Raw genomic sequence first — 15,887 nt, 5'->3', positions numbered from 1 at the left:
CCCTAAAGAAATGCCACCCCACATCATTACTGACCCACTGCCAAAATGGTCATGCTGGAGGATGTTGCAGGCAGCAGAACGTTCTCCATAGCGTCTCCAGACCCTGTCACCTCTGCCACAGGTGCTCAGTGTGAACCTGGTTTCATCTGTGAAGAGCACAGGGCGCCAGTGGCGAATTTGCCAGTCTTGGTGTTCTCTGGCAAATGCCAAACATCCTGCACGGTGTTGGGCTGTAAGCACAACCCCCACCTGTGGACGTCGGGCCCTCATACCACACTCATGGAGTCTGTTTCTGACAGTTTGAGCAGCCACATGCACATTTGTGGCCCACTGGAGGTCATTTTGCAGGGCTCCAGCAGTGCTCCTCCTGTCCCTCCTTGCACAAAGGTGGAGGTAGCGGTCCTGATGCTGTGTTGTTGCCCTCCTACAGCCTCCTCGACGTCTCCTGATGTACTGGCCTGTCTCCTGGTAGCGCCTCCATGCTCTGGACACTACACTGACACAGTAAACCTTCTTGCCACAGCTCACATTGATGTGCCAGCCTGGATGAGCTGCACTACCTGAGCAACCTTGTGTGGGTTGTAGACTCCATCTAATGCTACCACTAGAGTGAAAGCACTGCCAGCATTCAAAAGTGACCAAACCATCAGCCAGAAAGCATAGGAACTGAGAAGTGGTCTGTGGTCACCACCTGCAGAACCACTCCTTTATTGGGGATGTCTTGCTAACTGCCTATGCTTTCTACCTGTTGTCTATTCCATTTGCACAACAGCATGTGAAATTGATTGTCAATCAGTGTTGCTACCTAAGTAAACAGTTTGATTTCACAGAAGTATGATTGACTTGGAGTTACATTGTGTTTCAGTGTTCCCTTTATTTTTTTGAGCAGTGTAGTGAAAAAGAGAAAAAATAGGCAACTCAGTGGTTTGTGTTTTTTTTAAGCATTTATTTCTTACATTCAGCCATTTTTCATGACTTTACATTAGTTTCTTTTATTCTCATCTTTTTTAATGGGATTTTGTTACTTCTGTATTCATACCATATAACTGGTACCTTAGGAAGTATCACCACATCAAATTAAAATGTTTTCTGAAAGGCTGGTGTTTGATGGGCAGAATATCTAAATGATAAACATAAGTATTTGTCTTTTCTTCAGCCTTAATCTGATTAATATACATATATTAATCAAAATCTTTACATAATCTCAGTGAGCATTCAGTGTAAAAATGGTCTAATCTAAAATGCATCTCAGAAGTGATGCTTGAAGTATCCAGATCAGTCTTCGATATAAACAGATTGTGTAGTAGAATAAAAGCCTGGCATTTCTTCTCCTAGGCACTAGTACTGATTCAAAAAAAAAAAAAAACCACAGTTAGAAGCCCATTAAGTATATTGCAGTCACAGATATCTGAAGTTCAGTAATTTGTAATGTTTAGTTTATTCAGTATTACATAAAGAGCCTTAGTTATTAGAAATCCTACACAAAATGTAATAGTTCTAAAAGCATTATTACACAAATCTCCTAGGTTTTAACTTAAACCCTAATCTGTTTATGCTAAATAATTAAACAACTTCAGACTAAGTATTGATTTATATAAACATTTGAATGCATGGCAGCCAGGGAAAAGTTAATGCTGCATTCCACAAGCTATGGTTAGTATACCTTTGTTGGGTCAGTTATGAACACATAGTGGCATGGCAAACTCTATGTATTATCAGAAGCATCATGTTCACCCAACCATTTGAAAAGTGTGCAATAATACGTTTAAAAACTTGGCATGGCTTAAAAACCTGAATCTGACATCACTTATTAGCTTTTCACTTTGGCTGGTTTTTTTTGCTGAAATTATTATAGAAAATGAATGAGCTCTTAACAGACATTCAAATGTAAATGTGCTCTTAATACAAACATATTATTGATGTTGTAATACAAATTCTATTTATTAGGAATATCCATCATTACATAATTTCTGATGCTTTTAACAAATCATAACAAAACAATCTACTAGAATGGAATTTGGGAAAACTACACTAACTAGGCTTAAATTCAGAAGGAGTTATTAGAGATTGTTAAAGCCCAATCCAGTGATTAAAGGCTATTCTGCTTTTCTCTAAAAATGAGCACATACAAAGCTTTCTACTGAAGGAATAAAAGGAAGTTTAATTTATAATGCCAGCATATTTAAGAAATAAGATAAAGGATTATATCCATTGTTGCTTCTGTTTAGCCAGAAAATTTATATTTTTATGCAAGTCATTACATCTAATTTTCCCAGCCCAGTCTGAGATGTATTTCCTAATGCTGTAAAAGGTCGCCCAAAGAGAGAAGAGTTGCTTTTCAAGGAATATTGGAGGATGCACTAGAAAGGAATATAGGGGGAAAGTTGTTCTGACTAGCATAAGTATAAGCACTTTCAGCTAATATGCCAAGCTACCCAGAAAATAAAACCAGAATAGAGTTATGTAATCAAATATGATTATACTGTGCAAAATTGCTGCAAGAAGTTTTCCTAAAGGAGACGAAAATCTTGAATAATGTTCACCTTTTAATAAGTTCATCACGAGTTGTGAAATGTGGCACATCTTCAACTTCAATTCCATCTGCCATTTCTGTCACCTTCTCCAATAGATCTTTGCTATAGCTGTGTAAAGAAAACAAAAGTTTACAAGGTATCTAATAGCCTCCTACTGTTCTCCAATTCACATTTGCCATCAAAGTTCAATCCTTTCAATTGTATAAACAGCATCCATAAGGTTCAGAAAAATTGGGATGCTTTAGGCCTGCTTTATTATAAAAGCTAGGAATGAAACTTAGCAAAATGCAGGCTAAATTACTTTGGATTTAAGTACCAAGTTTCCAAACATACTTAATAAAAATTATGTGCCTGGATTTTAGAAACAAGGCATAAATGAAATTTGGAAAGCAAAGTTGTAACATACCCCTAAATACCAAAAGCTCAAAAACTTTGAAGACTACTGTTTTAAAAACAGATTTTAAACATGTTTCTTTAAAAAAAAAAAGATTAAAAAACCAGCAAGGTGAACTTCTATCAACATTTTCCCCACCTGCTTCTAGTTCCTCTGAACAACTGACCTGTGAATAAGAGAAAAAGAAGTGGCAAAATGCCATCATTGTCACCTTCTAAAATAGTCTTGTTTTAATAGTATTGCTCTTAATGACCTTATGTAAGTTCCCCCAAGACACTTGCTGGCTGAAGAATGAGAACGAAGTACTTAAAATAAGTGGGTTGCCTATCTTGAAATAATAGCGTCCCATTTTTTGTATAAAAGCACATGATTCCTTTATGGTGGCACAGAAGTACAGCCCATTATTCCAATATGCTGGGAAATATAACTTGCATGGAACAATCTGTTATCGGAGACCGTTATCCATCGTTGAATGACAGGAGGTATACAAAATTGTTGGACAAGAATGTGTAGCATATCATTTTTTTTTCTCTGCGTTCAACAAAGCAAACAACTTCAATAAATCCTGTCACGCTACTCTCTTAACAACTTTATTTTAACATAATTATCCTTTTTTCCCTCAAGAAATAAAATCCTGTTTGTGGTCCGGCTGCATTTTTATGTCTGAATACACTTATTTTCCCTTCACTGCTACCTCTCCTGGTAGGAAACTGCTGCTCTTCAAACCTGCAAATACAAAGGAGGCGGCTTCTCTTACTATGACGTAATCCCTTAAAAAAAAGGGGGCGGTTAAGAAAATACCGGGCAATCCCGGCGCATGCGTTGAATGAGTAAACGGCTGGCCGCCCGCTCCTCGCCACTGCGTTCCCCCGCTCTAGCGTTTCCCTGGTGCAGCATCGGATGACAACTTCTATCCTTCCCAGCCGGACCCAGCTGTACGGCCCAAAACATTCTGGAGGCCGTGCGAGCGAAGGGACGAGGAGGCGGTACCTGCATCCCAGGAAGAGATGATTGGCCCAAACCATGGAGAGGGAGAGCAGCTGGTCCAGACGTAGCGGAGTGGGAGCCTCCCCGCCCTCCAGCGGGCTATTGCGCAGGATGAAGGCGCGCCGCGCTTGCCAGTGTTTTTCGTTCTCCGAGTAGGAGCGGAACTGTTCAGGAAATTCGGGGTCGGGCGCGACTTCGTTGTCCCCTTTTACCATCCTTCCCTCCTTTAGGCTGCCCACCAGGAATCGGAACTGACGCCTTTAAACGGAGCAGCCGTTTGGCGAGAAGGAGGCAAAAGGCCGGCGTTGCCGCTCTGGCCGTCAATCTCCACTGCTCTCCCTCCGGTCCTGGGGCCTTAATTCCACCGAGCTGGCGTGCTTGGCTGCGCAGTGATCCGCATGCGCAGAGAGGCTGTGTGGAGTCATTTCTGTGTCCCTGTTCGCCCACTGGCATTTATGGAATGGCGGGTTTCGCGAAGCATGTGTTAGGGCTAAGAAATCTAGGCCTCTAAAACCCAGACGACCACTAGATGGCAGCAAAGAATCCTGAGGGTTGTACCTCTGTGTTGCTACCGTCTAGAATTTTGCAGGTTTTGCCCCCAAAAAACACAGTGTGATGGAACTACCTTATTAATGCATTTGCTTAATACTAATACATCTTAGTTATTTCAAGCTGCTCTGATTGAGGGGCTCCCATAGCTGCACATAATATCACCTAGGCGGCTTCTTTTCTGCCCTTGTCACTCAACCAGAAAGAACTGTCACTGGCTTGACAGAGGCCATTTTACAACTAGTAATTATCCTACTTCCAACACATTATGTGAAGACCTTGCTCTCTAGAAAGCTCTAACACTGGGAAAGGTGGAGGTGGACAGAAAGAGAAGAAAGGGACAACTGGCAAGAAGATGGACAGACCAGGTTACAGTGGTGATGGTGTGTGTGCGTGTGCTGTTGGGAGACAAAGATCAGGTTAGGGACGGATCATAATGGAGAGAATATGTGGTTGCTAAGAATTGACAATGACTTGATGCAGAGTCAGCCTATTGCCCCCAACAATTTGGCTCCTCATTTTACCCACCTTGGAAGGATGGAAGGCTGAGTCAACCTTGAGCCTGGTGGGATTTGATCTGCCAAATTGCAGGCAGCTGGCTGCAGCAGAAGTAGCTTGCAGTACTTCACTTTAACTACTGTGCCACTGAGGCTCTATGGTTATACTGCCATTGGGTGCCAGTTCTGAATCTAATTCAAGATGTTCTTTATGACCTTTAAAATCATATGATAAGAAGCCAAGTGAAGTACTGAATTGTCTTCAAACCATTTACATTAGCCCAGCCCACTGGGAGTGGATTCCCATTAAAGAATTCCAATTATCAAGGTGCAGGAAGAGAACCTTCTCAGTTGTTACCCCTTACCCTTGGAACATTTTGCCCCCAGAAATGAGATAGGCCCCCACTCTCCTGGCCTTTGAGAATTGTCTAAGGACCTGGCTCTGTGTCTGTTGAGGTTTCCAGTCATCCAGGTCATGGTTGCCCCCAAAGTGCTTTTAAAAAGGCACCTGGATTTTCTGGGATTTTTCTTGCAAAAAGAATCAAGAAAGACCAGTTGCCTTTTTAAAACCACCTTTGGGACAACCTAGCTCTGCTATCCTGCTTGGGGCTCACAGAGGAGTACATAGGTGTGGGACTTGTAGCACTCAAAAGTCCCCCTCTTTTAATTAATTTTTAGACTTGAAGTTTAATTATCTTTGCCTCTTTTAAAATTTTATATACAGTTTATTTTTGATATTTTATTTGTACGCTGTGCAATGTCTCTCTGTGAGGGAGATGGGCAGTTTCTAAATTTGATTAATAAATAAAATGCAGTAGGTAATATAGCATCACCCAGCCATTGCTTGGATGACTCACCTGTCTTTACTACTTTTAAATGCACACAACGATGGAAAAAGTAGCTTAATACTTTGGTATTTCGGGCAAGGAGGGGCTTGTTTTTGGCATCTGCTTTAATATTGGCCAAACACCTCCCTGAAGTCCATCTCTGCAACATCTCTGCTATCTTTATTTTCTTAACATAAACTGTAAGGAAATAAGATTTTTCTCTGTAGATCTGTATGCTATTTTAGTTATGTTTGGGATTTCGGTTGGTTGTTTAAAACCAAAGTTTCACTGACACATATGAGTGTAAGAATTTGATACTGAGTATTATGTTTTTATAGTCCTTTAAATTGCAAGTGAGACTGGATTCTTGAACATCAGATATGAAAGCCATTAAATAATACATATTTGACTTTAGCAATAGCACTTAGATTTAAATACCACTTCATGGCGCTTTACAGCCCTCTCTAAGCAGTTCACAGAATCAGTATAGTGCCCCCAACTATCTGGGTCTTCATTTTACTGACCTTGGGAGGATGGAAGGCTGAGTCAACCTTGATCCGGCCAGGATCGAACTCCTGGCAGTAGGTAGAATTTAGTGTGCAATATTGCATTTTAACCACTGCACCACCACAGTTCTTATATTACCTTCCCAGACCTTTAAAGGCAAATGGATTAGTTTTTTCCATTTTCTGAAAAGCATCAGTTCCTATGGTGAGGTTTTGACTGAATTCAGTGAGTCTTCTGAACACATTACACAAACTTCTTGATGCAGAAAGTGGATCTTAACTAGCAAAAAGCATTAAGGTTCACCTCTTGTTTTCAGTGGTGTAAGAAAATTTATTTAGTTTACTTCAGTATTAGATGATTCAGCCACAGCTTAAAATGAAGTGAAAAATACAGTGACATAGTAAATACAGTATTGTGCTGTTTATTCAAAGACAACTTCACTGGAATTTAATGGCCTTACTCAGTTCACTGGCTATATGATTATAGGATTTCTAAGTCACATAAAATATCACAGTGTGCCAATTAAAAGTTATTCAAACCTATGCATATTTATTTAGAAATGTGAATTGTATAGCAGTCAGTTATCATCCAGTTGACATTCCTGTAAACAATGTCCTAAATATGAACTTTACTGATTTTCAAATTGCTGTAATTATGCTTAGGTTTCTGCACATATAAAATCCATTAATGGAATGTACAGATCACTGAAACTAAACCAATCCAGAAGTTGTTCAGTGTTCTCCTTCTGTACAAGCAATAATATGTCCAGGTAAAAATAACTCCTTGTTGATTTCCACATCATTCCACCACCCCTAAACCTCCAAGGCCTAATTTAACAGAAATATGTGAGAAGAGAAGAAGACCCTTGAGGCCACACTATAAGCTTGCACCGTGTTCCACGGTGTAATTAGCTCAGTAAAGTCAATAGATGTTCTTATAGCACATATTGGCTTCTGTATCAAGGAACACCTCAAGAAGGAACTTCGGTACTTCCTGGTTCTCCATGAATTCTTTAACTGGATGCCCCTGCCATTAGAAGCAACTCCATTTGCTGGTCTTTTTTGACTGAATGCATACTATTCTGCAGCACTCTCCGTCAGTGGCATTCTTATTCTATAAGGTAGTAGTATCATTCTATCAAATCAGATCAATTTATACTGATTTACAAGCAGAGAAATTAATACATCTAGAGAATTTCTAACTAGTTTCTACATCTCAGTACTTTATATATGTTCTCTTTTCCATGCATACCAAAGCTCTTTGAGCTGTACTATCTCTCCCCCTCTTATTTATTATACATATTTACTACACACAGGTAAGTCCCATTCAATTAACTTCCCATCCTAGTATCCTTTACATGATGAACCACAATGACCATTGTCCACAACCAGCAACTATTAATCTACAGTGACAAGTTGTAAGGAAACATCTAGAGATTAAGGAAAGATGCATTAAATGTGTCTCACTTTGAATAGACAGGTATAGAATTGCATTGTTGAGTGTGAAAACAAGCATTTAGACGGATATTTCCATTGAATTCAGTTTATTTATGAATAAACAGTTGCACATGCATCGGTAATTTACTGTGGGTATTGCTTTTCAGATCAGCTGGGGATGAACTACCCTTTCATATAAATTGGTCTAGATCATTGCTTTCCTGTTATCTCTGCTCATTCAAAATAAATTGTTACACAGCATGTACATATAAGTTAGCAATGCCTGGAGTTGATTTTTATGGTATTTGACAAATGCAGAGAGTTTAGCAGTCTTTGGTACTTTGGATGCTGCTTTGCAATCCAGGCATACTTCAGAGATCTGGAAAGAAACATCAAGCTTGCTGATGAATTATGGGACTTGAAGTCAACACATCCTAAATTTGTCATGGTTGAGAAACATTGGATTCAGTGTCACAGTATCTAAGCATGTGGGATTAGAAATAGAAAAGGGAATGTAGAATCTGGCTCCATTTAAAAACAGCTCCATAGCTCCATCTTTGAATGTAATTATCCCACTGCCTTCTTTATGGGCCATTTTTATTATTTCAGGGCTGACTGTCAAAAACACTGTTCTTGAGTAAGTAAGGGTATCTTTTTCATTATCTTGAAGCTAATGCAATATATTGTCATTTTTAAGGCAGATGTCATTTACTACAGATTGGCATGAGATTGAAATGATACATATAGTATGTTTCCTCCTCTCCATCAAAATGGGACATTCTTCTGTTTAAATACAGCTCATCAGTCTGGAACCCACATTATGTATCTGATATTAGCACAGTTGACAAAGTCCAGAAATATTTCACAAGAAGAGTTCTCCACTCCTCTACTCGTTGTAGAATACCTTATGCCACCAGACTTGAAATTATAGACCTAGAAAACCTTGAATTACGTCACCTTCAGTCTGATCTAAGTATGTATATAAAATCATACATTGCAATGACTTACCTGTCAATGAATATTTCGGCTCCAACCATAACAACACAAGAGCACACAATAGATACAAACTCAAGGTTAACTGCACCAAGCTTGATTGCAGGAAATAGGACTTCAGCAACAGAGTGGTCAATGTCTGGAATACTCTACCTGACTCTGTAGTTTCTTCCCCAAACCCCAAAAACTTTAACCTTAGACTGTCTACTATTGACCTCACCTTTTTCCTAAGAGGTCTGTAGGGGGTGTGCATAAGCGCACCACTTGCCTACTGTCCCTGTCTTATTGTTTCTTATTTTTCTTATATGTACTCATTTCATATGTACTGTATTCATAACTATGTATATACTTATACCTATTATCTTGCAAGCAATTGACAAATCAAAATAATTAAATAAAAATGTCTAGGTGGACATAGAAATAAGATGCATACAAAATAAGATCCTTTATAAGAAGAACCTCCTCCCCGCCACCACTTATTTCAAATTATTAAAGGAAATAAGATTCTATAACTGAAGAGTCAAGAATTCAGCTGTATTGAGCAACCAACAGGCATATTATTCAGAGATTTCTTTTTGAAATTTGGAGAAGCTATAATTCTCATCTCTGTGGGGCAGACAAGATGTACAAAGTAGATGTCTTGGTTTCTAACTGTAAGCCAATGTATAGACTACTGACAAGGACGGAGTTTTTAATGCATCACATCAGAAGACTATTAGGTTAGAGAAGGCTGCAATAGGAGATCACCACACACTGAAAAAAAAGTGATACATCTCTTTTTCTAGTTCTTTCCCTTCTCTCTAGTTTTGCTTTGTTTTGCTAAAGATGAACTCTGGCCTCTTCAAACTGGATGTTATTCAATCTGAAAAGTGCTGTCAGTTTTGACATGTATTTGAGGTAACATATATGTTTGGTAATCTTAGCTGGCTGTCTCTCATACCTCAGTTACAAAGAGGATAGAATAACACAGCACATGAAAAACTTTTAGATAAGGATGACAGTTAATATAAAACTATAGAAACCATCATATGCTCCAGAAATTTCTTGTCTTCTTTTTGCCCGCCCCTCCTTTTTGCATTTTTTGAAGTGGTATATATTTTGTTGACCGTTAGTAAATATTAATGGGACGGTCCTTCATTTGATGATTTATACATCTACTGAAATGACAGGTCTGATTTGATAACCAAGTAGTTGTAAATAATTGTCTCAAGCTGCTAAGAGATGATTGTTTGTCCATATAGCCTTCTTTTGTCATAGAAAGGATCGCAGTTTTATCCAACTACAGCAAAGAAAAACATAAAATGCCTTTTAAAAATGTAACCAGTTGAAATGAGGCGATGGGTCACCATACACAAAAGTACAAGCAGTCCGCATGCGTTTTCACAGTACCCGTCATGCCCCCTATCAGAACCTGAATCTGTGGAGGAAGACAAGCTGGAACTGCATCCTATGGAGATTGAGGGGTAGCTTTGTTGGCTTCGGAGGAATGTGAGGAGGAGCGGGCCGAGGCAGGCCAGGGCCTTTCAGGATTGGGACGGCTTATAGGCAGGGAGGAACAGGGCAGGATGACCAAGAGAGACTAAGCAGTGAACATAAAAGACAGAGCTTGGGCGATGAGCAAGGACCACCCCCTCCTGATCCTTGAGCATGGAGAATGGAGAGAAGATGGGAACAGTGCAGGCTGACCCAACAACTCAGGAGGAGAGCACCCCGCCCCTCTTCACAAGGCACACCTGGGGACTGAGACTTAAGGAGACACTGAGGGGAGGGGCATTTGTCGGGAACAAACGCCAAATTATTGGAGTTTGGTGTGTCGGTACAGACATTTGGAGTTTGCAGGACTGCTTGTATCCTTACTTGGGAATTCAGTGCCTTCTTCCCGACTTCGTCAACTCATTATCTTCTTCCTGACTTCAGGGGCTCCTTGTTTGTTCCTTGTTTCGTGGTCTCCCCTGGTATTTTTTTGTTTTGCTGGACTGAGTGCAGCCAGAAGCTGCCATGCATGTGTGTGAGCGCGCTTTACTCTGGGACTTGTCAAGAACGTGGGAGAGTTTGAAGGGAAATTTGGAGCATTAAAAGGGAGTGTGAACTCTCAGGTGGCTGTGTTGCCTCTGTGCCATGCTCCAGGTCATCACAGTACCAAATCTTATTGAAAATCCTGTGAAGAGTGAACTAGGATCATTCATAATTTGTAGGATTAGGCTGCCAGATCTCGCAACTCTAACTTGTGAGAACATGTCCAATTGAAGCCTGAAACCAATTTAGGCACATACATTATCATTGTACTGCATGATACGCTGTTATCAAAAAGTGCCGCATCTGTGGATTCAGCTTTCTGTCTTTATAAAGTAACCTACAAACTTCAGTTTAATTCAGCATTATCCATACTGATTATTTAGCCATGTCATGCTGAACAACTGAATATTTTGCTATTCTGGCTACTAAACCTGAAATTTCATCCCAAGTTAGGAAAAGCAGGAAGTAAGTCTGCCCTCACCAAGATTTAGCTTGCGAGAGCTAAATCTGTAACATGAGATCATAATCCCTCTGCCCTACTTACTACCTCCAATTTAATCTCTAATCTCAGCAACCTTTTCTGGTTTATTACATGTAAAGTTACAGATCTCACAGAAAGGTGTCAGTTGTTGATGTGATCACTAGGTAAATGCTTTTAATAACACGTTAAGATTTACTTTCCTGCTTGAAAGATGAAAAAAGGACCTTGATTAATGTATTCTGAGTCTTAACACCACCCACTCAGCAGCCCTACCATGAGACATCAGAGGTAGAATTTTTGTACTGGTTGGATGTTAATAATTAAATCCAGAATTTAAGCATACAAATTGCAGCCTTTCTTTCCAGTAATTAGAATTCACTTTTCCCTCCCAAAGAGAAACCTTGTGGGACCCATTTCTTTTTTCTGTCACTAAAAAGACAGCCCATAGCTCCATCTTCATATTACACACAGAAACACAGAATAAGGGCATCTACCAGTTATTTCCAGCAGGTCCATCAGCTTGCTTTCTCCCTGGTTTTGTATTTTGAGAAAACAGCTAGAAAGTTATTTGTCCATTACCGTAATATTTTATCAAGTTTGTGGACTCCCAGAATATTGCTGATATTCTGGTCCTCCCACAGGCTCAGCTAAGTCCCTTTCTTCATTTTTATTTGATTTCTACCCCGCCTTTCTTCTCCCGTAAGTGCTTAACATAACTAAAAACATTTTTTTTAAAAAAATGCAATATAACAAATAAAAAATACAGATTAACGTTCATAGTAAGTACTAAAGTGGTCTAACAACTAAACCCCAGTAACAGCGGAATGTTTATTTATTGGTTTTAAAGTAGTGACTTTTTTTGCAATAGCTATTTGGATCTTTGGCTTTGTTGGAGCTTGTCTTTGTTTTTCTTTTTTTTCTTTGGAAGTCCAATCTCTATGCTTGCTTTTTATCTTAAAGGGAAAGCTTTAGTATTAATGTTTCCTCTTTTTTTTTTTTTTAGCCTTTTTTTCTCCTTTCCTGGTATTTTTGTTTTTTCATCTACCTTTCTGGTTTATTTTCATGTACTCTTTTCTATTTGAGACCTCTCAATTGGATTAAGGCGTTGAAGAACTTGAAGAACTTTTCCTTTCCTTTCCTTTTTTTTTTCAAGCCTTTTTCTGCATCTAACCACCAATTGGATTAAGGTATACAAGAACCTGAAGAAATTTTGTCCTCTTTTTTTATCATTACTATTTGGCTTCTTTTTTCTACTATTTTTACTTCGAACTACAATTGGTTATTTCACAATTGGATTAAGGTTTAGAAGAACCTGAAGATTTTGAATTGCTTAAAATGAGTAGGAAACTAACAGCTCCTGGTTCTTCAACTTCTACTTCCTCCTCTCCACCATCTGGAGGACAACGTTCAATACAGACAATGTTAAAGCAAGAAAAAGAACAAGAAAAAGTGACTCTGCAGATGATTATGCAAGGAATTCAAAATATTCAAGCAAGATCACAGAATATTGAAAAGAGAATAGAGGACATTGAACAAAGAACAGAGAACATTGAACAAAGAACAGAGAACATTGAACAAAGAACAGGGAAAACAGATGAAAGAGTGGAGAACATCCAACAAATGATGTTGAAGTATGATGAGAGATTCCAAAAAAATTGAAGAAGAAGATAAACAAAGAGACAGGAAGATTGGAGATATTGATAATAGATTAACGGTGGTTGAACAGGATAAAAGTGGTATGTTGAGATGGGAGAAGGATAGATCAGAATTCTATCTTAGATTCCAAAACGTAGAGGAAGAAAAAGGACAAACTTAGCTGAGATAATGATAGAAATACTGGCTGAAGCTTTGGAAATAACTCAAGAGAAGATGATGGATGGAATAGATGAGGTCTATCGAGTCTTCACAAGATACGCAATGAGAAATAGCCTACCAAGAGAAGTTCACATCAGATTTACAAAGAAAGCCATTAAAACACAAATATTGCAAGTGGCAAGAGAGAAAACATTGAAATATAAAGATAAGGAGATTGTGGTTTTGAAACAAGTATCCAGGAGAGTGAGAGAGATGAGAAGAGAATACTGATTCTTGACCAAATTGCTACTTAAAAAAGAGGTGAATTATAGAGGGCTGATTCCAGAAGGTTTATACATGGCAAGAACAGAGATACAGAATTGATTCAATTGAGAAAACTGAATCATTTTATACAGAATTTTTCAGAGGGAAAGAGGAAGAGGCAGAAAAAGAAATTTCACGAATTGAATTCCAAGAGGACTGCCAAATGGCGATTGAAAAAGAAGAAGGTGCAGTAGGTGGAAAGGTGGAAGCCAAAGAACAACGTGAACCAAGATCTACGAGAGCTGCTAAACCTAACTACAGAATATAACCATGGAAGAGAAAAAACTGATTACAATTAATATAAATGGACTTAACTCAGCCGTTAAAAGAAGGAAAACCTTTCATAAATTAGAGAAATTAAAATTTGATATAATTTGTCTGCAAGAAGTACATATTAAAAAACAATATGAACAATTGTTGATACAGCCAAAATTAGGGAAAATATTTACTTTCTTGACACAAAGTAAGAAAAGAGGAGTGGTTTTATATATTAAAGAGACCATCCCAGCAAAATTGATTTATACCGATGATGACGGAAGAATATTAATGGTGGAAATAATGGATAATAATACGAAAACACTCCTGATTGCAATCTATGCCCCGAATGACAAACAAGAAGAATTCTACAAAAAATTACATATGAAAATAATTGAACTGGACTATGCTAATATAGTTATGATGGGAGATTTTAATGGAATTGTAGACAACAAACTGGACTATACAGGACAGAAAACAATAAAACAAAACAGAAAGACTCTCCCTAAATCTTTTTTTTTTAAATGGTAGATGAAATAAACTTAAAAGATACATGGAGAGAAAGAAATGCCAAAGCTAAACAATATACCTTCTATTCAAATAGACACTTATCATGGTCCAGAATAGATATGATATGGATGTCAACAGAATTAATAACTAATATTCAAGAAATAAATATTGAAACAAGTACTTGGGCAGATCACAATCTAATGACAATTAAATGGAAAGGACAAAAAAGAAGACCTAGATGGATGTTAAATAATACTATTTTAAAGGAAAAAGACTTCACACAATAGATGGAGAAAGAATTGGCTTTTTTCTTTAGAGAAAACAAAAAAGAAGATACATCAATTCAGAAGGTATGGGATGCAATGAAGGCATATGTTAGAGGATGATAATAGACTATACAAGGAAAAGGAATACTATGAAAAGATTAGCCTCTAAGGCCTTAGAGGATGAGTATAAAAGACTTGAAAAAGAGTTACAGAAAATGCCACAGAAAAAGGACATCAAGCTAAAAATGGATATAGTTAAACATAAAATGGGTCAAATAGAAAAAGAAGAATTAACACAGAAAATTAGAGGTGCTAAACAGAACTACTCTGAAGATGCAAACAAACCAGGTAGATGGTTAGCATACAAATTGAGAAAGGAGAAAGAATCAAGGAAAATATTGCAATTAACAGATGATCAAGGTCAAGTTTGCTATGGTAGTAAAGAGAAGAAGGAAATCATTTGAGACTTCTATGGGAAACTATATATGCAAGAGAATATTGATGAGGAAAGAGTTAAACAGTACTTACAGAATGCTAACTTACCTCAGATACCTAAAGAGATTGAAACAATGTTAGAAAGCAATATAACTATGATGGAGTTAACTGAAGCACTCAAGAAGCAAAATAATGGAAAGGCACCAGGCCCAGATGGACTTCCGGCAGAATTTTACAAAACATTACAAGAATCATTGAATCTTCCATTGCTAGAAGTTATGAATGAAGTTATGTTAAAGAAGAAGATACCTAAATCATGGTCAGAAGCCTATATTACACTTATTCCAAAAGAGGAGGCTGATCCATTACAAATTAAGAACTTTAGATCTATTTCTCTACTAAATGCTGATTATAAAATCTTTGCTTCAATATTGGCAGAAAAACTTAAAAAATATCTAAATAATTTTATTCATCCTGATCAAAATGGATTTTTGCCAAAGAGACAAAGTGAAAAATACAACAAAAATGCAATGTTTTGTTTTAGCAGCAATTATAATTTTATCTATAATTATCTGATGCAGTACATTCAAGTACATTTATACTTCTAGTACAGATAGCAGATAACAGATAATCAGAGTTGGAAGGAACATTGTAGGTCATCTAGTCCCACCTAAACAGGAGATCCTACACCATTTCTGACAAATGGCAGTCCAGTCTCTTCTTGAAAGCTTCCAGTGATGAAGCTTTCACAACATCTGAGGTCAAGTTGTTTCATTGGTTGATTGTTCTCATTGTCAGAAAGTTTCTCCTTATTTCCAGGTTAAATCTCTCCTTGTTCAGTTTCCATCCATTATTCCTTGTCTGGCCTTTGGGTGCTTTAGAAAATAGTTTGATCCCTTTCTCTCTGTGGCAGCCCCTCAAATACTGGAAGACTGCTTTCCTGTCTCCTCTGGTCCTTCTCTTCACTAGACCAGCCATGCCCAGCTCCTGTAACCATTTTATGTACATTTTATGGCTATTATGTTTTTTCTTTTTTCAACCTTCTTTATTTTGTACAAATGAGTTCCATATTTCTTTATATT

The 15,887-nt window shown here is 38.0% G+C and overlaps 1 protein-coding gene across 4 annotated transcripts; it reads right to left on the bottom strand.

Annotated features, from left to right (window-relative positions):
* Positions 1-925: 925 nt before the first annotated feature.
* XTBD1 (XRN2 binding domain containing 1) lies at positions 926-4,306 on the bottom strand. 4 transcript variants are annotated; one of them, XM_087924397.1, is made up of 3 exons: positions 3,919-4,306; positions 2,544-2,642; positions 926-1,344 (listed from the first exon to the last, which is right to left on the bottom strand). In XM_087924397.1, the coding sequence occupies exons 1-3, from the start codon at positions 4,128-4,130 to the stop codon at positions 1,332-1,334; spliced, it is 324 nt and encodes a 107-aa protein (XP_087780523.1). In that variant the 5' UTR covers positions 4,131-4,306; the 3' UTR covers positions 926-1,331. The 4 variants fall into 4 exon arrangements, with proteins under 4 accessions (XP_087780523.1, XP_087780524.1, XP_087780521.1 ...); XM_087924398.1 differs by having other exon boundaries at positions 926-1,338; XM_087924395.1 differs by having other exon boundaries at positions 3,730-4,266.
* Positions 4,307-15,887: the final 11,581 nt, after the last annotated feature.

This window comes from Pseudonaja textilis, chromosome 2 (genome assembly GCF_049901715.1).
Source record: "Pseudonaja textilis isolate UNSWEBS1 chromosome 2, rPseTex1.2, whole genome shotgun sequence".
NCBI classification, from domain to species: Eukaryota; Metazoa; Chordata; class Lepidosauria; order Squamata; family Elapidae; genus Pseudonaja; species Pseudonaja textilis.
This window is presented reverse-complemented; position numbering and strand designations above follow the sequence as displayed.

Bases quoted from the DNA above. Each gene is read 5' to 3' on its own strand.
- XTBD1 (XM_087924395.1), bottom strand. From the start codon at position 4,130: ATGGTAAAAGGGGACAACGAAGTCGCGCCCGACCCCGAATTTCCTGAA. The intron at 2,643-3,729 runs GTATTTTCTTAA...TTCTTTACACAG, and splicing joins GCATGCGCCGGGATTGCCCG to CTATAGCAAAGATCTATTGG.